This window comes from Oncorhynchus keta, chromosome 10, assembly GCF_023373465.1.
Source record: "Oncorhynchus keta strain PuntledgeMale-10-30-2019 chromosome 10, Oket_V2, whole genome shotgun sequence".
NCBI classification, from domain to species: domain Eukaryota; kingdom Metazoa; phylum Chordata; class Actinopteri; order Salmoniformes; family Salmonidae; genus Oncorhynchus; species Oncorhynchus keta.
In genome coordinates this window covers 45902354-45926072 of record NC_068430.1, presented here as the reverse complement: position 1 = coordinate 45926072, position 23719 = coordinate 45902354, and the positions used below count along the sequence as shown (strand labels likewise).

General features: G+C 45.1%; 2 protein-coding genes across 3 annotated transcripts; one reads left to right on the top strand and one right to left on the bottom strand.

Annotated features, from left to right (window-relative positions):
- Positions 1-311: 311 nt before the first annotated feature.
- On the top strand, positions 312-8486 carry rbbp5 (retinoblastoma binding protein 5). 2 transcript variants are annotated; one of them, XM_035778350.2, is made up of 14 exons: positions 312-657; positions 1084-1109; positions 1243-1415; positions 1791-1931; positions 2239-2401; positions 2529-2638; positions 2831-2950; positions 3054-3207; positions 3400-3471; positions 3657-3774; positions 3867-3936; positions 4080-4321; positions 4408-4632; positions 7814-8486. In XM_035778350.2, exons 1-14 carry the CDS (start codon positions 639-641, stop codon positions 7864-7866), a joined length of 1686 nt encoding a protein of 561 aa, XP_035634243.1. In that variant the 5' UTR covers positions 312-638; the 3' UTR covers positions 7867-8486. The 2 variants fall into 2 exon arrangements, with proteins under 2 accessions (XP_035634243.1, XP_035634244.1); XM_035778351.2 differs by having other exon boundaries at positions 314-657; positions 4408-4485.
- Positions 8487-10925: 2439 nt separating this feature from the next.
- Positions 10926-23445, bottom strand: LOC118389358 (uncharacterized). Its single transcript, XM_052527169.1, has 6 exons — positions 23005-23445; positions 17556-17824; positions 17295-17406; positions 15083-15175; positions 14405-14907; positions 10926-14229 (listed from the first exon to the last, which is right to left on the bottom strand). Exons 1-6 carry the CDS (start codon positions 23047-23049, stop codon positions 12783-12785), a joined length of 2469 nt encoding a protein of 822 aa, XP_052383129.1. The 5' UTR covers positions 23050-23445; the 3' UTR covers positions 10926-12782.
- Positions 23446-23719: the final 274 nt, after the last annotated feature.

The window sequence follows — 23719 nt, the reverse complement described above, 5'->3', positions numbered from 1 at the left end:
TTCCCCTTCTGTCTGTGCGGGTAATTTTTGTGACTGGCTGCTGCCGGGCTATTGACTTTCTAGTATTTAGAGGTGGACTTTTGGTGGACTAGATATGATTTCTTATGTAGTTTTCGTGCCATTTATGTTTTCATTGTAGGTTGAAAATATGTATTTTATATGGAATAACTTAATTTCTATAACCTGAAACCCCGCCCTGTTTTTCCGTGTATTTTGTGATTGGTTACATTGGGAAAGACCCGGATGTTCACGGGTGGTCGGATTTTAGAGTCCTGTGTGTAATGCAGTTGCCTGATAAAACATGGACACAAGAGCAACTGTGTCGGCCTGGATGGAGGATGTTATGAATTAAATAACGTACACGTTCATATATTCAGATGTTGAATAAGTATCTCAAAATCATGCGTACAAAAATCAAAAACATAATTGCAAATAGTTTACTTTGAACATACGATAAAATGAATTAAATCCGTATAGATTTTAATTTGGGCAGTTTCAGCGTCACTTTGTTTGGGGTCCTTCGTTAGCTAGGCGCCAGTCACTCTCTTGTTAGCAACAGAGCTACACGTCTGTGTTTTGGATACATCGACTTGAATATTGTTTATTTTTGATATTCGTGGTCTCAAAATTGGTCAGCGATGAATTTAGAGTTGCTCGGTAAGGATAATATATAATTCTTCAATAATTTATTGGGTGCAGGACTTCACGTAAAGGAGGATATTGTAGCTTGGCAGCGCTAGCATGCTAATTAACGAACGCCAAACGCTATACAAAGCAGTCGGAGTACAAGTAACGTTAGGGATAAATACAATCTATTTATTTCTAGAGTGTTAATCTTACCTTCTAACTACAAGGTGAAATCACACCGCAAAATAGCAGGCAACTACTACTATTAGACGTTAGCCATTACATTAACCAATGAACGATCTTCGTATGTATGGTACTGTCATTTGGACTCAGATAATGTAAACAGTCAGTAAAGTTAGCTCGTCTGTGAATTGTGTGTTCTTCCAGCTGTTATATGACCTAAGTCAGTCTATATGTACTAGAGAGCTAACCACATGATTTGTTATTTTTCTATAGAGTCGTTCGGGCAGAACTATCCAGAGGTAAGCCATTCCAATCTTGTTCTACATGTTTACTTGTCATTTACATTGCAGACGCTCTTATTCAGAGCGACTTCCTGATGAATACATCTGTGCCTGTGAGTGTCTTCACATATAGTTGCGATCTCATTGACAGGAGGCCGATGGCACTCTGGACTGTATCAGTATGGCTCTCACATGCACCTTTAACCGCTGGGGTACGCTTCTGGCGGTGGGCTGCAACGACGGACGCATCGTCATCTGGGACTTCCTGACACGGGGCATCGCCAAGATCATCAGCGCTCACATTCATCCAGTCTGCTCACTGTGGTGAGAAAGCGAGCCGCAATCACGAGAAAGGGAAAACACCAGGGTTGGGGTCAATTGAAATGACTAATTAATAATACACTGAAATTCCAATTTTCTTCAATACTTTTCAATTAGGAAGAATTAGAATTGCTGTTTGGTTTACCTTATGAATTGATTGCAAATGGAATGGACCCCAACATTGTAGCACAAACACTTTTTAGAATCAGCAAATTATGCTTACATTTATATATGTTAAAATGTTCTTCTTTTATTTACTCAAACCCATGATTTGGTCCTGGAGCACTTGTCAAAAGGTGTTTTGACTGTGGTTCTGAATTGTTTTTAGTGTGGTTCTGAATCTTAACTGTCCTGAACCTTAACCTTGTGCCTCTGCAGTTGGAGTCGAGATGGTCACAAGCTGGTGAGTGCGTCTACAGATAACATAGTGTCCCTATGGGATGTCCTGACGGGAGACTGTGACCAGAGGTTCCGCTTCCCCTCGCCCATCCTCAAACTGCAGTACCACCCCAGAGACCTGTGAGTTTCTATATGTCTAACTTGTCTTATACCTCAGCCTAGTCTTGTCCTTTCTAACTCATAACTCCTAACCCCATCCATTAAAGTACAGTTAGTACCACCGACCCCACCCACCTTGGAATATATATCTATACTTCGACCTTAGCTCAGCCTACACCTCAGGCCTCTTATGATTCCTAATTTATAGTTACGCCTAACCTCAACCCTTACATACCCAAAGGTCTGTGAAGTGGTAGTTTATCTAAAACGGTATAAGGGAGTAACGGTATGGAAAAGTATAGAAATCCCAACCTGTCCTTTGTTTCAGTGACAAAGTCCTGGTGTGTCCTATGAAGTCCGCTCCTGTGCTGCTGACCCTGTCCGACTCTAAACACGTGGTTCTGCCCGTGGATGACGACTCTGACCTGAATGTGGTGGCGGCCTTCGACCGGCGGGGAGAGTACATCTACACCGGCAACGCCAAAGGAAAGGTCAGAGGTCACTGGGGCCTGGGTTTATTTATTTGTGGATCAGACATTTTGCCATATTTTTCTATTTAGCACTTTATAGGTTGTGTGTGTGTGTGAGCTTATTGTTCTCACTGATATGACCCTGCAGATTCTGGTGCTGAACACGGACACACAGGATCTGGTGGCATCGTTTCGGGTGACGACAGGGACCAGTAATACCACAGCCATCAAGTCCATAGAGTTTGCGCGCAAGGGCAGGTGAGAAGACTGAGAGGAAACCAATCAGTGTGTGTTGGTGAAGGCTGAAAGGCAATAGGACTATGTTTTTGTGGGAAATCATTCTGGTACTTAGAAGGTAGTTGTGTGCCTCTTACGGAGAATATTTCATAGTTCCGTCAAAGGACTGATCGTGATCCACTCTCTCCTCTCTTCCTCTCCTCCTCTCTCCAGTTGTTTCCTCATCAACACAGCAGACAGAATCATCAGGGTGTATGACGGGAGGGAGATTCTCACATGTGGGAGAGACGGGGAGCCAGAGCCCATGCAGAAACTACAGGACCTTGTCAACAGGTGAACACACACACACACGCATGCCTTCGCTGTTGCATACAAACCACACACATGCTCACTTTGATTACATCTCTTTCCCTCACTCCTTCCCCTCTCTCTGTAGGACTCCCTGGAAGCGGTGTTGTTTCTCTGGGGATGGGGAGTACATTGTGGCCGGTTCAGCCCGGCAGCATGCTCTATACATCTGGGAGAAGAGCATTGGCAACTTGGTGAAGATCCTCCATGGAACCAGAGGAGAACTACTGCTGGACGTGGCTGTAAGGAACCACCCAAAACCTTTATTTTTCTAGCCCTCTTCCTCTCACTAGCTAATTCTCTTTTTTTGCCTCGTTTCTGGAGGATATGCTGCCTCTGTTTTGAATTGTCTGTACTGGAGATTCACAGAATTGACAGTAACTCATGGTGCTGATGAACTTTTTCCTGACCTATGAACCCTGACCTCTCTGCAGTGGCACCCTGTGCGGCCAATCATCGCCTCCATATCCAGCGGAGTGGTGTCCATCTGGGCTCAGAACCAAGTGGTGAGTGACACACAATACAGGTTGGACCTGAGTTCTACACCCCGGAACTGGTCTGGGTGCTGGACTGGTCTCTTTCTGCTACTTGGCTACCTAGGTTTTGATTTCAGAGAGTGATTCCTCTGCCTTTGCAAGCGAATCTGATGGAATGGATTAGCTAACTCAACGCTATGTGTTTTTGTGTTCAGGAAAACTGGAGTGCGTTCGCCCCAGACTTCAAGGAGCTGGATGAGAACGTGGAGTACGAGGAGAGAGAGTCTGAGTTTGACATAGAGGATGAGGATAAGAGTGAACCTGAACAAACAGGTAGACGTGCGCGCGCGCACACACAGGCACACGCACGCACACCCTTGTATTGTGACTAGTCAGGGACTGATTTGTGTGTGTACGTGTGTCAGGTGCTGATGCTGCGGAGGATGAGGAGGTGGATGTGACCTCTGTTGACCCCATCGTTGCATTCTGCAGCAGGTAAGTGTGTTTGATGAAGGTAGACAAGTCTTTCAATGGTGACAGCCTTATAGCTTTAAATAGGCATTGCAATTGAATAGAAAAGTCCAATAGTAATACAAGGATTAATATGGATTGTGGTCTCTGATCTCCCCCTGTGTTAGTGATGAGGAGCTGGAGGACTTCAAGGCCCTGCTCTACCTGCCCATCGCTCCAGAGGTAGAAGACCCTGAGGAGAATCCATTTGGTCCCCCTCCGGATGCAGCCGGCCAGACCACCCCCGTAGAAGATGGTTCAGCCCACACAGGTAGTGGGGACAAGAAGCGCCAGCCGTCCTCAGAGGGAGTTCCGCCCAAAAAGAAGGCTCGTACCACCACCATCGAACTACAGGGGGTGCCTAGTGATGGTGAGAGTAACACACACACAATATGAACACTATACTTTTTAATCATGAATTAGTACCCTGACCTGTGTTTTCTCCCACTATCGTAGAGGTGCACCCCTTACTGGGGGTAAAGGGAGACAGCAAGTCCAAGAAGAAGACGGCAGGGCGGCCAAAAGGCTCCAAAGGTAAAGAGAAAGACTTTCCCTTCAGGCCCAAACCCTACAGGGGGGACAGGGTCTACCCTGACGGAGCGGTAGCGGGAGGAGGAGCAGGAGGAGGAGGAGGAGGAGGAGGGATGAAGGGCAGAGCGGAGGGGGGCCTGACTGCAGCAGGTAAGGATGCAATATGATATGAAGCCAACATGAGGAGCCATGCTAATCCTGCTAGCTACGACGCTTCACCAGCCCTCTGCTCCCCGCCCACCACACAGACAGACATTGACACCCCCCCAGACCGTCAACCCCTGCACACCACAGCCTCACAACCTGCCTCTAACTACTGATTGGGAACTGATTCTGGTCCAGATTAATAACCACAAAATCCCATCAAGAGAGATTCTCCCCGTTGCGGGGGTTAGTTTTGATTCTGATTATTGGGTTTGTTTAGTTTCCAACATGACTGCCGGCCGGCTAGCTGGCTCTCTCCTGACCTGACCTGCGGCTGGTTTGTCTACTTGCTGCTTGCCCTTTGACCCTCCTGCTCCGCTCCTGCCTCGCTCTCACTAGGGCTTGTGTGTCTATGTTGGGTGTGTGTCTCTGTGTATGTTGTGTATATTTGTGGAATCAAGTTGTCTGCTCAAAGATTGGTGATGTTTGCTGTGCTTTGTTTTGTTTTTAACAACTGTCAAATCATCCAGCCGGACCACAATGCAAGACACTGAGAGAGGAGCAAAGCTGAGCCGCCATAGGCTGTGCTCGAATGTCTACTCGTTTTTTATTGGTGCATTGCTGTCCATCATGATCTTGACACCAGGGCTGTTCCACCATTTTGAAACCCACCATCTGATTGTCCTGAAATGATTGGTCATGTTAGAAACAGATACGATCAGTGTTCTTGCAACATTATTTTGAAATATAATATTGAAATCTGAGAAATTAAGCTAATTGATTGCATCCAAATTGGCAATTTTATTAGTTTATAGGACTCATATCATATTCAATAACTATATTACGTAACATCTGATTTGGACCAAACGTTTTACTAACAATGAGTCAAACATAACAAACTCCCACCACAACGATGAGTATATAGTATCCGTTTTCTGTGTCTGACAAGTAGTATGGAGTTGTGGCTCTGAGGATTGTTTCTTCATCTTATGTAATGTATTCCCAGTAAATTTGGTAAAAGTTATTTTTTTTACTCATTGAAGTTGTTAGGTTTATGTCCCGTCCTACATCCAGATATTATGAGATTCTGACCACTATATGGTGCTGTTCCCACGATTAGCATTTGAAACAGCGGCCAGATAAACAGAACCAAAGCATGTGTTCTTTGGTTGCTGCCATACCTTGTCCATAAACTGCTGACTCTTCAGCTCCACTATACACGTTGCGTTTCTTTGCTTTGGTGATGTATGTAATGCTATGATCCTATGTAATGCTAGATAGAGCGCACGAGTCGAGACCAAAGTTGGCACATTTGCAATTTAACCCTACAGTTTTTGTGACAAAACTATTGGTAGATTTGAAAATGATGGAGACAGTGAACTTGAGATTTTTATTTGGTACACAAAAGCTTAAGCGGAGAAGTACATTTTGTGTGCACTCGCACTATTTAAAATAATACAATTTTAAAAACCTGTTTTTATCTGCAATAAGTCTGTTTAGTGGAAATGCATCACTGGTGGGAAAATGCGCATATTTTCTTTGTGGATTCTAGAATATTTGCATGAAAATATGTTGTCAATTGGATGGAAACCTAGCTACTGTTAGAAAAAAGTTTGGTCAAAATCAGATGTACGGTACTATATTATATGAACGCTATAAATAAAAATGGGCAATTTGGGTGCAATCAATTAGCTTAATTTCTCAGATCAAATACTATTTAAACAAAATAAGGTTGAAGGAATGCTTATCTTATCTGTTTCTAACTGCAGAAGCGATTTTCAGAACAATCTGAGATGGTGGGTGTTGTGATTTGCTGAAATGACATGGAACAACCCACCAGGCGATTTTTAAAAAGAGAAATTGACTTTTTTTTAACCTTTTATTTAACTAGGCAAGTCAGTTAAGAACAAATTCTTATTTACAGTGACAGCCTACCGGGAAACAGTGGGTTATCTGCCTTGTTCAGGGGCAGAACAACACATTTTTACGTAGTCAGCTTGGGGATTCGATCCAGCAATCTTTCGGTTACTGGCCCAAAGCGCTAACCCCTAGATTACCTGTCGTCCCTGTTGGAGAGTGAGGGAATTTCTTCTTTTGAATCACATTTTATTTTTCAATACACTAAAAAGCATCTCTTTTTCAAGTTGCATTATTGTTTCAATGCTAACTTTTGCTGTTGCAAAGTGAAGGAATGTATTATTTTGAATCCCATTTAACTTTCTAATGCACCGCCCATCACTCTTCAAGTTGCATTGTTGAGAAACTCATTATGCTAAGAGCCATGATATACCTGTAATGCCTCTGTATTGAATTGAGTGTTGAGTTCACGTTGATACTGTCTGCTCTGGGAAAAATTTGAAATTCATCTTGATACACTAATTTCTGGACCTGGGAAGGTCAAATGGGCAACGTTTAATGTGTTCAAGGACATCATCTCTGACTGTGTTTCTCCGACAAGAAGGTATGTTGTGAGCTATAATATATTCATTTTATGTAGCGCTTTTCGTTACAAAGACAATCTCAATGAACAAAACGAATGCAGAGATCTGGATGGTCTTGGGCAACAGTCTTCCACAGCTTCAGGTGTTGTTCAGAACGGCTGTGCAGTAGCTTAAGCGGAGGGAGCATCGACGGCACAGAGAGGGAGCACCGTCGGTTAGTTGCGCAGACAGCTCGTCGTCAGTCACCTCGTCCCCCCCTCCCCACCCCCTCGTTTGTTGGTAGGCTGGATAGTTCGCCACTGAAGTAGTGCGGTGATGCTTCGGCAGCTATTAGCGCCGTGAAAGAGCACCGCACCGCACCTCGGCAGTAGTCAGGACACAATCCCATATGAGGCGGGCCTCAACCCCTTGCGCCGCTGTCCACATCATTCATGCAACCTGGGCAGGTGGAAAAGGCTGGTGCTGATGCGTCCTTCAAATGCCTAGCCAAGACGAACAAACAGTCTTGCCATTAGTCGAGCAACTTTCATGGGTCAAAACCACCAGATATTATATAGAAACACTCAAAGAAGTCGGTGTAAAAAAAAAATACTTGTATAAAAAAAATTATACTTGAAACAACATATTTTAGAAATGTATAGAAGCTCTCTACCTATGCTTTTTCTAGTGGTGCCATGGCAACCATGTGAGTATTCTATTCATGGGGTTCTCTATTCTGTGTGATATTCTTGGTGTCTTTCCTACAGGGAGCCTGGTTTCACAGTCCTACAAGCAGCATGATATCGGGGGACTGGACTGAGCCAGCACCATAATCATCATCGCCCCCTGTGGTTCTGGAAGGGGAAGGACAGGCACCTAAATTCGGCCTGTTTTTACACTCTCCTAAAATCAAGACTCTTTGTGATATCACTCAAGACTGTCATTGTGGTATCACCCCCCCACCACAACCCCAAAAGACTCATTATGACATCACAGCCTTCTATTGCTCAGGCTGTGACTTTCCCTACCGGCTGTCTCGCTCTGTCCTCGCTCTGTGCTGGCTGCTATGGTTACCTGGATTATCTCCCTCCTGTCAAAGACTGATGTATGTGACCTGATGATGTCACAAGTTTTAGATGAGAATTCTGACTAGGAACTCCTGCAACATAGCAGATTCACACTTTCTCATTTTCACGTTTTTTTTTGGATGAGTAACAGAAACAAACCAAGAGAAGAGGGATGCAACAGTCTGCAATAGTATAGGGTCACCTCTCTTCTCTACTCTGTCTTTTTTTTCTGTAGAATGACTGATATACAGATACAGTACAGGAGTTATTACATGGAATGTGTCCCAACTGGTCTCCTTTTAACTGTGTTTCTGGACATGTCTTTTTGTGTTTCTTTTTATACATGTTATTAAACCATTTAGATTGTTTTTGACTCGACCGCTGTATTATTGAGTCATCCTGACTAGAGATTCTCTGTGGAAGAGCAATTTCTCACTCTGCTTACCGCTTCCCCCCAGGAAAACCCAATGCAAAGGCTCACTACAGTTACAACTCATACAGTAGTATCCTCTCCACCAATCATAGGTAAGCAGGCCATGCACCATTTTGTAACCGTCAGAATGGTTATGACAGGTTTGTGGCACAAGATGGCGCTGCTACAACGCCAATCCCCCCCACCCCCAACAGGACGGAGCCTGGTGAGATACAGCCTCACTCACTGCCTGGCAGAGAGCTAGGTAGTAATAATGAAGAGCTTTTTCCTGTCATTTGGATTCCATTTTGTGCTACTGCACAGTTGGGTTCCATTTTGCCTTTATTTTGTAAGAGCCGACCAGGAACAAGAGGATTCACACAGGTGAATAATTCAGAGTATGGAGCTGATTGCGGTCATCCAGTAAATGAATATATATGGCCCTATATCCACTGCAAAAGTAGTTTATTTAAAAAAAAAAATTGGAGGAAAAAAACTAATTGTGATTGAGAGAAAAGAAAAGACACAACAGCTAACTGGCTAGTTAAACCTTCCCAGTCCCTGTGTGTTCATTGCTTATCTGGTAGAGTGGACCAATGTTGCAGATGGAAATGTGGAAGGCCTATAGGAAAGATTAAAGTTGGGTCTGACTGCCTATGTGTTGACAGCTGTTCACCCTCTTAGGCTGTCAGGGTAATAAAGGAATGTGTGTATGGGCAGAAGGTGCATCTCCTCAGCATGGCTGACTGGCTTATCATTCACACTGGTTATGTAAGACCAAGCTCATTAGATAATTGGCCAGGCGTGGTGTCGCATGCTGCCGTTGTGGTGAGGGATGGGTGGTGCTGACTACATGAGTTTGGAGTCAGACCAGGGACAGGATATACGTATTTAAACCAGGTAGAAGTCACATTCCGATCGATGTCTGGGCCTCGAATGACGACATATGCTACCATTGCCCATAGAATGTACTTCTTTGATTTTGAGCGGAGTGTCTGTGGTCTGTATGTGAAATAGGGTGTTATTTGAGGTTTGTTTAAAGAATATGTTTCCCAAGGGTGTCAAGTATTTACTGTAAATCCTTCCAGATATCAGATCACCATGGTCAGCCCTCACTAAGTTATAATCATCAAAACTGGTTCGCTCGCCTGTTGTCAACTTGACATGAACTTTCGGAGGACCTAGAGGATCAACAATGACCCTATTGATGGGGTGGAATGGGTCAGTTTAGAGGGGTGGGATCCCTCTACTTGTGTCCTTTTAGTTATGCACACACTGATGGGAAAGAAGTTGACAGGTGGAACCAAAGTCCATATTGCGCTCTGGTCTCTTCAGATCAGGTAGGACAGCTCAGAGTGGAGGACCACATGTAAATGGATGTGGAAATGACTTCATAATTAAACAGGTTTACAAAATGGCTGGAGGAAAATCGGGAAGGAACGGAATAGGTAAGGAGGCTCTGTATGGAAGGCAAGGTGGAGCTAAATGCACTCGTCTGATCACATTATGGAATCAACAATTCAAAAACTGGGCGGGTTTTAGTAGCTAATTAAAATCTCTTTATTACAACCACATGTACATCATCATCCTACCCCCAAAAAGAGTCTTCTGAAAAGTGAAAACGAACAGAACCAAAGAGTTGCGCAGACACTACGGTGTGGGAGACGTTTGGAGCCCTGTCCGAGGGGAAACAGTATAGTGAGAATAGGGAGAGGAACCAGAGATGTGCACCACTTTAAATCACAAGTCCCCCCCTCCACCCCAAGCGTCTCTCCTGTGCGATTTCACTTCTCACAGTAAAGGAAGGCTATTTTCAGCCTTAATAATCCTCATCATACAGTATATATAGAGAGAAATGGAGGAGGGGATGGAGGGAATAAATCCTGTCGTTTTTCATCCATTATTCTGAGCATTTGAGTCATGCCGAGTGTGACGTGGAACACCTCGAGGAGAGAGCGACGAATCCATCACGCTCCCTCTCTCCATCCCTCCCTCATTCTCTTTCTCTCAGTATTTATTTCCCTCTCCCTCTATCTTCCATTTCCCTCTTCCTCTGCCTCTCTCAGCTCACACACCAGGCAGGTGTGAGTCTTTCTTGCTGTGTGTGTGTGTGTAAGTGTATAACCACACGCGGTGTGAGAGTGTGTGAGAAACACACTCACTGCATTAAGGTGTGTGATCCTGTAGCGCCATGTGCCACTAATGACGAGTGCTGACGACACTAATCACAAAGCAAATCACACCTATTATTATTACATTAAGTTATCAATGACAGTGTGAGTAGTACCTACCACAGTGAACCTTGAGTTAACAGGGCTGCATAGCCCTGACATAATCCTGCATAGCCCTGACATAAGTCTGCATAACCCTGACATAAGTCTGCATAACCCTGACATAAAGCCTTTTTAAAATTTCATTTTTTTATTATACATCTGACCCCCATCTGTCTTATCAATCAAGGGAGAAATACAATTTTACAGACATTGTGGCCCTTGGCAACTAGAGCCTAACACCCCATTGTCGACACTGTACCCTAGCCTTGTACGGTACGTTCCATAATGAATATGTACAGAAGAAAATAACACAGAAGGAACAAGGCTATACATAGCCAGCTAAGACCAATATACAGAATCCTGGTCCGCTCCTTTCAAACCATTAATAAAGCCAGACTCTTTTCAAACGATTAAAAAAAAAAGTTTGTTGTTTCCATGGATTGTGAGTGTTATATCTGGAAAGGCTCTACACCACTACGACAAACAATTTCATTCGTAATCTTCCATGAATGCTTTGTGATCTAAATAACAACAGCAATAGATCATTCTACAGTCATTCCACTGGACAGTGTCCCTTCCCTGTACAGTCAATGTTCTGTGGGTTAACTGTAAAAACACCAGCCTCTTTCCTGGGCCTAATTGACTCCTAACCTGCAGAAGCCTCCAAGTACCACAACTATTTACCATTAACCTCTGGCCAGCCTCAGCGTCAGCTTACTCTACTCCATCTATCTACTCTACAGTATCTATCCCCGGAAACAGGTCACGTAAACGTCAAGCCAACGATAGGGTGGAGAGGGTTGGGTTGGTTGTTGCGGAATCAAGGGTACCAGGCGGGTTGAGCACAATCACATCAGGTACTGGTACAAACATCTTCCACTGCAACACCCTACCCCTATAAGACTGTAAACTGGATATCGGTGTCAAAAACACGTCGATTGAGCGCACGTCGATTGAGCGGGGTGGTTATCAATGAACACACAGTGCTACGCTTGCTGTGCTGTGGCATCGGTGTCAGATGACATCTTATCTCACGTCCAGCGAGCGTTGTTCTGGCGGATTCTCTTACGGTGCCGTATTGCTTTTTAGAAATCTCAGTCACGTTTTTAGTTGTGGCGTAAAAGTCAATGTTTCATCAATGTCACCAGTCCCGTTTTTTTTTTACATAAAAAAATGACCCAAAGATAAGAGCAACAACATGACATGATACTGTATAGAGCTCGCCAGCTTGTAGTCTTAAAACCCGGAAATAAGTTACCTCTGGTTCTTTCATCCATCCCGATGGGAAAAGTGAATGGGGAAAGAGTTTCGGAACAAATACCCAATGAGATAATAGCAGTCAGTTAACGTGACCTTTATGAATTATGTGATTTATGTTTTTTTATAACAACAAAATTCACAAAAAGTTGCATTAGCTGATGAAGATTCTCACAGAACAAAATGTATAAGATCTCCTAAGCCAGCGTTTCCACACAGACCTTATTTTCGGGATTTATCCAAAACCCCTACAAAAACGCCATTCATTTTCCTCATCGGCTTTGTTCAACGAACCATGGCGGAGTTAGTGCCTACAAAAAGACGCCATTACTATTTCTCTCTATTGTGTTTTAGAAAACTGTTTTTCAAACCCCATGAGCATGAGGCAGCCAGACATGGTGCAGACACACACACACACACACACACACACACACACACACACACACACACACACACACACACATCCCGCTCCTCTCTCACACAGACTCACAGATTGTAACAGACACACACTTGCAGTGTGTTACAGTATTCAGTTAGTAAGAAGGTCATGCACTGACACACACACACACACACAAAGCTATTGTCCGTGGTGCTTTATAGTGGAAAACACGCATGTACACACACACACACACACACACACACACACACACACACACACACACACACACACACACACACACACACACACACACACACACACACACACACACACACACACACACACACCCTATACAGTAGTGACAGTCAGTAGTGAGCTGGGACAGAGGGACATCTCGTCTCGGGTACCCAGCCTCGTCCCATGAGTCAGCAGCTCCTCCACCGTCGTCCAATCATCTAACAGCTTCCTGTTCTGCAGACGACTCAACTTCCTTTGGCTGAGCTCCAGCACCGTGTTGCACCGGCCATCTCCCAAAGACCCTCCCCCTCCAGACATAGCCTCTTCCTCTTGAATAACTCCTCTCCCTCCTCCTCCCATAGCTCCTCCTCTAGTGTTGACGCCTGCCTCTCTCAGAGAACCTGATCCTCCATTGGCTCCTGGCCTTGTGTAAGCCTGTTGCCCTCGAGCCTGCTGTTGTTGCTGTTTCTGCTCGCGGGCCAGTAGGAGGTGCTCCCGTCTCTCTGTGCGGCTCCAGTACCTCCCCCTCATCACCTCCTGACTCTCCTCATCCGTACTCATCCCGCTGCGCTCGTCCGCTAGCTGCGACGCCCGGTCTCGAAGAATCTGGTTCCTCACAGCTCTCGGGTTAGGATGGTTGGAGTTAGTGTTGGGGGTCGGGTTGGGGTTAGGATTGGGGCACTTCCTGGACCCTCCACCGACCCCAGCCCCGACCCCAGTGTGGCCCTCCAGGGTGCTGTAGAGGCCCCCACCACCCCCTGACCCCTGGTGGGACAGCCGATTGGCCGGTTTAGGCCATGTCTCATGGATGTCCATGGATGTCTGGGGAGGGTGGCTGAGGGTGCTGAAGCGGCGCACCTCTCTTCCTCTTTCTCTTTGTCTTTCCCGCTCTCTTTCTTTCTCTCGTTCTCTTTCTCGCTCTCTTTCTCGCTCTCTTTCTCTTTCTCGCTCTCTTTCACGCTCCCTCTCACGCTCCCTTTCTCTTTCTCTTTCTCTCTCTTGCTCCCTCTCCCGCACTGGTATCTCTGACATAAAGCTCCTCTCCTGCTGCCTCCTGTCGTTAACCAGCTGATCACGACCTCCACTATTGTCGCAGTAATGTCCCCTTGGTAAGGGTACAGATCCTCTGTGTTCCCCCAGAGAGGTTGCATGTTGCTGGGGTGAGAGGGCCAATCCTGCTGGGTGTGTGAGGAACAGTTCTGATTCTCCCTCTTCAGGCAGGCCCAGCTCCAGGCCTCTAGGTGGCGCTACCCCACAATGCTCCAGGGTGGCATAGGAGGGGGATGACGGGTGACTGGCCCGTCTGACACGTTCCTGGGGTGGGCCACGGTGGTGCAGGGTTCTGCTTCTCCGCAGTTGCCCCATTGAGCTGGAGCCCTGATGCTGCAGTGGAGGTGGCGGCCTGCGGTGGCCGGATGGGGTACTGCAGGTGGAGAGGACAGGCGCATGGGCAGAGAGGGGCGCAGGGGCGTGGTGAGGGTTGAATAGGGAACCGCTGCTTGAGCTGTGTCTGCTCAGACAGGGACGATCCGCCTTCCGGAACTGGACGGACGACACCCTGAAGATACAGAGGGCAACAGGAGTTTTAAATGCGATGAAACAGTGACGAACAACATGCATTATCATCGTTCAACACTGGACTGAGGAAACTTTGAAGATGGATGGCTATGGATCACGTTATAATGGAAAATTAAGACAATCATAATGATCATTGTCTGGTGATAAACCCCTACCTGAAGAGTCCGTGGGGTGGGGGGCCCATGGATGGAGCGGCCAGGCCAGGCATGGAGCAGGAGGGCTGGGGCTGCATGGTCAGTGCCTCAGGGATGGCTTCAAGCAGCTCTCTGTGGTTCTTCTGGCAGCTGTCGCGGCGCTCCCGCTCACACACCTCCCTCTGGTGGTGGAGACGAGCTTTGTACAGGCACATGCGCTTCTCTAACAGCCTCTGGAAGCGGCGGAACTCTCCCGTGCTCACGCTGTAGAACCCCGAGTCACTCAGCTCAGACGAGATGAAGGACTCAGAGGATGGAGACCCCCCACCTCCACCCCCTCCTCCACTGACCGCCAGGCCCCCTCCCCTGGGGTGACATTCCTCCAGACCCCCCTCCTCTGTCTCCAGGCCAGAAAGGTCTCCCTGGTGCAGGCTACCGTCGGTCCAGCCCAGGCCACTGTCCAGCTCATGGTGGAGTGGCAGGTAGCCCAGAGGTTTCTCCAACATATAGTCCTCATCCTCAGTCTGAAGGAGAGAGAGAGAGAGAGGGAGAAAGAGAGAGATAGAGGGAGAGGGAGAGAGAGAGGCTAGCGATAGCATACAGTCACACACACAGTATGCAGCTATACAGTACATACACACAGACATGAACACCCACCCACACACGCTCAAGCACACACACACACATACATACACACACCTGGCTGTGGTAACTGTTGGGCTCTTCTAGGTTGTTGCAGCAGCCAATCAGACAGCTCTGATCCCTCGGAACATGACTGGCCAGCTCCAGGTCCTTAGAGAGAGAGAGGTCCCCAGAGAGGGAGAGAGGGGGGTGGGAGAGCCAGCGGTTAATCAATGTTGAACTAACTATGAATAATGTGTGCTTACGTGAATAAACAAGCATCTGATTTTTTGATAAAGCTAATTAGAGAACTTTGGTTATGTAATTTCCATTTTCAAATATAATTGTATTGGAGCAAACAAGCCTCTCAAAAAAATCCCCCCTAAATATCCCTTTGTTATCAAAAGTCCTGATTATTAAGTGTGGGCGTTAAATGCAAGTCAATTGCATGTTGTAGGTTTGCAATACAGATTTACTGCACTGAACTGTAGGTTGTGTCTGGCAGCAGTATCTGCATCAGCGTGTGCTGTAGACTGTAAACGAGTATGTTTGTAGATGGGAGAGAGGAGTGTATTTTTCCCCTCTGTATCCTAAGCTGAGCATCCTTCCATTCTCCAAGGGGATTTCATGAGGCGCAGCTCACATTCCGCCCGCTGAACACGTGAGCGCTGTTTGTGGTTGTGCGAGCCTGTGCACGCGGGTGTGTGCGTTTTTCGCTGAGTGTGTTTGAGTATATACTGTATGTGGTGTGTTTGTATGTGCTTGATGACAAACGTGTCGATGATTTAGATGTAAATTGGATCAGGCTTTCGATTTGGTTATTCTTCTATGTATACAGTGGCAAAGCCCACTGACTGTTTGTGCCTGAGCAATCCTGCGTGTGTGCGCACGTGTGTCTATAGTTCCATCTCAGGTCCCTAATGCTTGTCGGCAGCATGAATAATTCCAGACTGGGTTGGCTGAGGGAAGCTGCTCCATTTTGAAAAAAAATGCACCGTTGTACAGCCCAGATCTACACTCTGGTACATAGTCAGCCGCTCTGGAAAATAAAAGGGCTATTATTAAATAAAAAATGCGTCAAAGCCTTGATCAGCGAACTCTTAAGGGTGCGTTTCCTTCAAGAGGGATGCAATATGGACCAGACGGCTAGAATTGCTCTTCTGCATGCTGGCCCTGGTTGAGACGCAACTCATTGGAAGAGCTGGGGCCCTATTCAAACAAAAAGGCTATCCCGATGTTTACAGTTTCACCCCCCCCCCCCTCCCTGTTCAAAGAGCGCTGTGTACACTCTCACCTCCAGAACCATACAACCCACTACTAAATCCACGAGCTTCCCACTAGTCCCGGGGTCGTTTTCTTCAACAGATAGTATCCTCTCAATGGACTTGCAGAACAACACAGACACAGACAGTATTCTGTTAGGTCTAGCTCCTTTCCTCACATGTACTGTACCATACAGTATAATGGGCTAATTATCTTGGCGAATTCTAATCACCTGTCTACAACACAGGAAGTTATACCAGTCACAAGAATGAGTGAGGTGCAGGATTTAATGATTGTCTCTACTACAGGTACTGAGTGATGAATGGTGGTCCAATCACAGACAGAGTACCCACGCACCACAGTCTTAATCATAGGGCAGGGCATTGGCTGACAACATCAAGTGATTGATCAAGTTCATACAAGTTTGATTGATCAAGTTCATACAAAACCAAAGGAAAAGCTTTATAACATTACGCTACAGTGAAACTACAGTGAAATGCTTCCCTTTCAAACTCTACAAAACAGGGCAGTAATCGATATCAAAATCGTATGACTAACGAAACACCTGCAGTACCAGTCAAAAGTTTGGACACGCCTACTCCTTCCAGGGTTTTCTTTATTTGGACTATTTTCTACATTGTAGAATAATAGTGAAGACATTAAAACTATGAAATAGCACATATGGAATCGTGTAGTAACCCAATTCAGTGTTGAGCAAAAACTCTTGGCATTCTCTCAATCGATTCTCAAAGAGTGTGCAAGGCTGTCGTCGAGGCAAAGGTTGGCTACTTCGAAGAATCTCAAATATAACATACATTTTGATTTGTTTAACGCTTTTTTGGTTACTACATGATTCCATATGTGTTATTTCATAGTTTTGAAATAAGAAATAAGAGAGGAAGCTATATATACAGGGTCAGTTACAGTACCACATTTACAATGTGCAGGGATACTGGAGTACTTGAGGTAGATATGTACAGATATGTAGGCGTGTGTGTGTGTGTCAGTCAGTCAGTCAGTCAGTCACCTGGTAACCAAGTGGATCCAACTCCTCTATGTCTTGTGGAGCGGTAGGTAGATACTCATATCTCCCGTTGTCACGGTGATCACGAGGCAGACTCATGTGGCTGCAGTAGTGTCTGAGAGAGAAAGGAAGATAGAAGAGAGAGAATAAGAGAAGAGAGAGAGATATGCAGTCATCAAATCTAACAATTAGTGGAGGAAGATATTAGTGCATTTTTATAGACATTTGAAGTGTGTGTGTGTGTGTGTCTATCTGTGACTGTACCTGTCCTGGTAGGCAGGGTTGACCCTGGGCATGGTTCCGGCTGTTGTGACACCCAGACTGCGCAAGGCCAGGTGGGGGGGCAGGGTGAGAGGCTCCCAGTGTCTCTCAGTCTGCGTGCTGCAGTCCTGTAGTCCATAACCCCTCCCACGCTGGCTCTTGATCTGCAATGTGATTGGCTGCTCATAGGCAGCCAGGATTCTAAGAGCATCGCGTTTGCTCAGGTGGGAAAGATCCCGTTTGGTCAGTTGACTCAGATCCCGCCCACTGACCTGTGAGGAAACACAAAGAGACACATGACACCCTATTCCCCATATAGTGCACTAGGTTACATATTGTGGGGGTTCAGAGTTCACTCATCCACTCTGTAGAGCACTTCATCACTACTTGTATTTCTGAGAGGTATTGATATGTTGAATGCACTGAGCTGCCTGTTTGAACTACTGGCATACAGCTCGGACACCCATGCATACCCCACAAGACATGCCACCAGAGGTCTCTTCACAGACCCCAAGTCCAGAACAGACTATGGGAGGAGCACAGTACTACATAGAGCCATGACTACATGGAACTCTATTCCACATCAAGTAACTCATGCAAGCAGTCAAATTTTTAAAACAGATAAAAATACACCAACCTCTTGAAGATAGGGGGCACTATTTTTATGTTTTTAAAAATAACGTTCTCAAATTAAACGGCCTATTTCTCAGGACCAGATGCTAGAATATGCATATAATTGACAGATTAGGATAGAAACACTCTAAAGTTTCCAAAACTGTCAAAATATTGTCTGTCAGTAGAACATAACTGATATTGCAGGCGAAACCCTGAGAAAAATCAAACCAGAAAGTGGCTTCTATTTTGAAAACTCCACGTTCCATAGCCTCCCATTGCTCCATTTAAAGGGATATCAACCAGATTCCTTTTCCTATCGCTTCCTCAAGGTGTCAACAGTCTTCAGACATAGTTTCAGGCTTTTATTTTGAAGAATGAGCGTGAATGACCACATTGCGTAAGTGGATAGGTGGGGGCTCTGAGTGAATTGTGCGCAAAAGAGAAAGGCGGCCATTGTTGCTCCCGGTAGTAGTGAAAAGCCAACTGTCCCGGTTGATATATTAACGAATAGATATTTGAAAAACACCCTGAGGATTGATTATAAAAAACGTCTGACATGTTTCTGTAGACATTATGGATATAATTTGGAATTTTTGTCTGCGTTGTCGTGACCGCTCTTTCCGGTGGATTCCTGGGCATAACGCACCAAACTAACGGAGGTATTTGGATATAAAAAATATCTTTATGGAACAAAAGGAATATTTGTTGTCTAACAGGGAGTCTCGTGAGTGAAAACATCCGAAGATCATCAAAGGTAAACGATTCATTTGATTGCTTTTCTGATTTTTGTGACCAAGTTACCTGATGCTAAATGTACTTATTGTTTTGTCGAGCGATCGATAAATTTACACAAACGCTTGTATTGCTTTCGCTGTAAAGCATAATTTCAAAATCTGAGACGACAGGTGGATTAACAAAAGGCTAAGCTGTGTTTTGCAATATTCATGAATATGAATATTTTCTAGTAATATTATTTGACTGTGGCGCTATGCTATTCAGAGTTGCTGATGACAATTATACCGGATCCGGGATGGGTGGTTCAGAGAGGTTAAGGAACAGCGGGGACTGTGAAGCAACACAAACACAGGCACAGACACATGCTTACAAACACACGATAACACATGCACTATACACACGTGTACACATTGATTTTGTGTTGTAGCTATGTGGTAGTAGAGTAGGGGCCTGAGGGCACACATTTAATATGTTGTGAAATCTGTTGTGAATGTATTGTAAGGTTTTCCAAAAAATGTATAACTGCCTTAATTTTGCTGGACCCCAGGAAGTGTAGCTGCTGCCTTGGCAGGAAGTAATGGGGAACCATAATAAATACAAACACAAATACAAATCAAGGGAGGGGATGCAAAGATGAGAACTAAGAGCATATCAGTGTTCCAACCCAAGAGGACAAACAAAACCTTTGAAATTCAATATCTGGCTTCTGCAATGAATCACTCCCGATTCCAAGCATAGCACCAGAGCCATGACACTAGAGCCGCGAGCCAACAACACCATAACCTAACCAGAGTGACACAGTTGTACACAGCATCTCTTAACTACAGTACATCACTAACACGACTCACCACCTACTACAATACACACAGCTACAGAGACAGAGAGAGAGAGAGAGTAAAGAGAGGGAGAAAGAGAAATAGAATGAGAGAGAGAGAGAGAGAGAGAGCAATAAATTGATTTACTGTGAAGGTTGCAGAGAAAGCATGGTGTGTGAGGATATCGTCTATCTCCGTGAGTGTAACGGCAAAATGTGTTGCGTTTACAATTGAATCACGTGTGTTTGTGATTGTGTATATGAGTTAGAGCTTGTTTGTGCATCTGTGTGTCGACATGATCTGGAGCGATTTTCCTGACATGCTAGCCCCACGAGGAGACACCCAGCCAAGCACACATCCAGCCTTATCTGAGGCATGCTGTAACACACACACACACACACACACACACACACACACACACACACACACACACACACACACACACACACACACACACACACACACACACACACACACACACACACACACACACACACACACACACACACACACACAAACACACACAAACATACACATTTCACAAAGCTAGAGAGATGTCATTTAATGGTTTTATCCATGCAGTCCACTGTCCACACACACTCTCACACACAATGGCAGGATTATGGTGGCCTTTTACTGCGGACCATGTGCACTGATACAAAATGCCATCTGTACAGAGAAGCTCTGTGGGTGAAGGGTCAGGAGACTGCACTGCAAAACAATCTTGTTGTTTTTACAGTACTATACAATAACACTAACAGTAAAGTTACATATTCATTATTTACGGTAAATTGCTGTAAATGGCAACGCACTCTGGGTGATATTAGGCGTAAACAGTTAATGATCATGTAAATTCCTCAAGAAACTTTGGTTTAACAGTACATTACTGTAACCACACAGCATTGTGGTACTAGCAATTGGTAACTCTGAGTGATCGGATGGAGCGACATCAAGGTCTGAAGTGAATCAACCAAACAAGGTGTGTACAACATTTATATGATTTACAAATTAATTACACTGAATATTACACTTAAATGGAAAAAAGTTGTACATTTATTAACAGTAAAATACTGTCAACGGCATATTGTAAATGATGGTGCATTGTGGGAAAATGTTGTGGGCAGATAAAGAATTGCTTTATTTCGAATTCCACCCCACAGAATACATTAGCGTACTGTATTTTTGGAGCGCCAAAAGCCTTTTGATCACTAGTTGTTGCATGGTATTGTTTTTTATGTCTCATTCACATATTTTGAGGCGTGCCTTGTAAGAGGCTACATTTGTGCTAACCGTTAGTGAGAGTGCTGTACCAATTTGAGCCTGTAATATGTAACTTTTTGAGTGACCTGACCTGACCAAATTGACATAGAATTGTAGATCTGTCATTCCCATTGAAAGCAAGTCTAAGAAGCAGTAGATCTATTCTATGTGCACTATTTCCATGCGCACCATTCTTAAGTTTTGAGTCTTTTACTTTGGTTTTGAACACCAGCTAAAAAAGCTGAAAATACAATATTTTGGGTTTTGGAAAATATATTTCACAGCTGTTTAAATGGTACAATGATTCTCTATACTATACTTGTCTGTTTTGTGACATAAACTGAAATTAGGCGATCTATTAGAATTTTAGCAAACAGGAAATGGTTGAGCGATTTCTGCATAGTGCACCTTTAACTGCTATGTGGTACAGTAGTAGTGCCGCAACAATTTAATGGTTGAGTATTTGCCATGTCATTTCGTCTGTTTTGCCCTCTAGTCCCAATTTATTGAAAACATCCAATCTGCTTGCACCAATCCCATACATTACGGTGAAATACTGTAAAATACAAACCCCTTCTCCCCTCAATTGTTTATTGTTTACTCCATGTGTAACTCTGTGTTGTTGTCTGTTCACACTGCTATGCTTTATCTTGGCCAGGTCGCAGTTGCAAATGAGAACTTGTTCTCAACTAGCCTACCTTAAATAAAGGTGAAATAAATAAATAAAATGAATGAATTCATCCATTAATTCATTACAATTACTGCAAAAATATTACAGGAACGCACTGTACTGTTGTTTTACAGTAACGTACAGGCAGCCAGTTGTCTGTAAATTATAGTAAAAACAACAGTACGAAATATTACAGTAACAGTATTGGATACTGTAAAATACAGTACGGTAATATATTACCTTTTTATGGTAACTTACAGGCAACTGACTGCCTGTATGTTACTGTAAAAGCAACAGGAAATGTTGTAGAGTGTATGCATCACCCCACGGCAGATGGAGGGGGGGAGGAGAGGAAAGGAGAGGAGAAGAGAAGAGGGTAGAGGAGATGATGAAGAGTAGAGATGGAAATATGGAGAGGGATAAATGGATAAGTGAAGAGAGAGAACGTGAGAGACAGGAGGGAGAGGATTGAGAAAAAGAGGAGGGGAAGAGTGAAAGAGAGGAAGGAGGAGAGGGGAGAGAGAAAGCGAGAGAGATAGAGAGAAAGAGAGAGGGGGAGAGTCAGAGCGTCACAGCTCTCAGTGGTGTTGGATGGGCAAGGCTGTCACTGCTTGTAATCATCAACGCTGGTCACAAGAGGCTGCCACACACACACTGTCACGCACCCACAATTGTACCCACACACACTGTCATGTACACATGCACACACAAACACACACATACAAAACCTCAAATTCCCCATCACAGAGCCTCACTATAATACACAGAGCTGAATGTTGCTGGAACCGAGACAGCAGAACAGACACGATATACGCAATCTTTCTGTAGACACAATCATTCTAGAAAATAGAATAACTCTTTCACACATATGACATTTCTCTTATAATAAGATACACGCCCATCTAACTCTTATTCTGTATTCTCACACACCCACATGCTTGCATACACATATGCAAGCGTACACACACACACACACACACACACACACACACACACACACACACACACACACACACACACACACACACACACACACACACACACACACACACACACACACACACACACACACACACACACACACACACACACACACACACACACACACACACACACACACACACACACAGCAGGGCAGCAGGCATCATGTCATGGTGTGTATTCTGTTCCGTTATTCCCCATTTCCTTGATCATGTACATGACACCCACACATCACCACAACCCTAACTCTATATCCCATCTACACAGATACGCCACACACCCACATAGATGCACATACAGTACGCACGCACAAAGCATACACACACACGAGCATGCACACACACTCACACACAGATTTAGAAGGGTGCACACTAACCCCCAATCCATCGCCGAACCACGGCCCTGAGAGCCGACAGCCCATTGCCACGGCAACGGATGAGCGCCAAGTCTGAGGTTTCCCTCTGTTCTAAAGAGGAGTTCGGTGAACGAGAGGAAGAGGAGGAGAAAGAGTGACGAAGTATTCAGCATAGATCCTTGTGCTCCAGCAGAGATCGAGAGAAAGATCACGCTCTCGCTCTCTCTCTATCTCGCTCTCCCTCCTTCGCGCTCTCTGTTTCTTCCTTGTTCTCTCTTTCTACTTCTCTCTCCTCCCTACCAGAGGCAGAGGCAGCCTCTGCTAAAATCCAGAGAGACAGAAACAGCTTCCACTGACACACAGAGGATCTCAGCACTCTCTTCTCCTCAGCTCTCTTTCCGCTCTCTCTCTTTCTCTCGCCCTCACACACACACAAGCTCGCATCCCTCTCTCAGCTGTCATTATACCCCCCCCTCTATCTATTACACTCTCTCTCCTTCCCTCTCTCTCCCTCCCTCCCGCTTTCCCTCCCTCCTTCTGTGCCAGCCTTGTGTTGAGGCTCCACCCCTTCTTGCATAGTAACCCGGCTGGAGTGTGAATGTATGCACGCACACACGCACTCTCACACACACACACACACACACACACACACACACACACACACACACACACACACACACACACACACACACACACACACACACACACACACACACACACACACACACACACACAC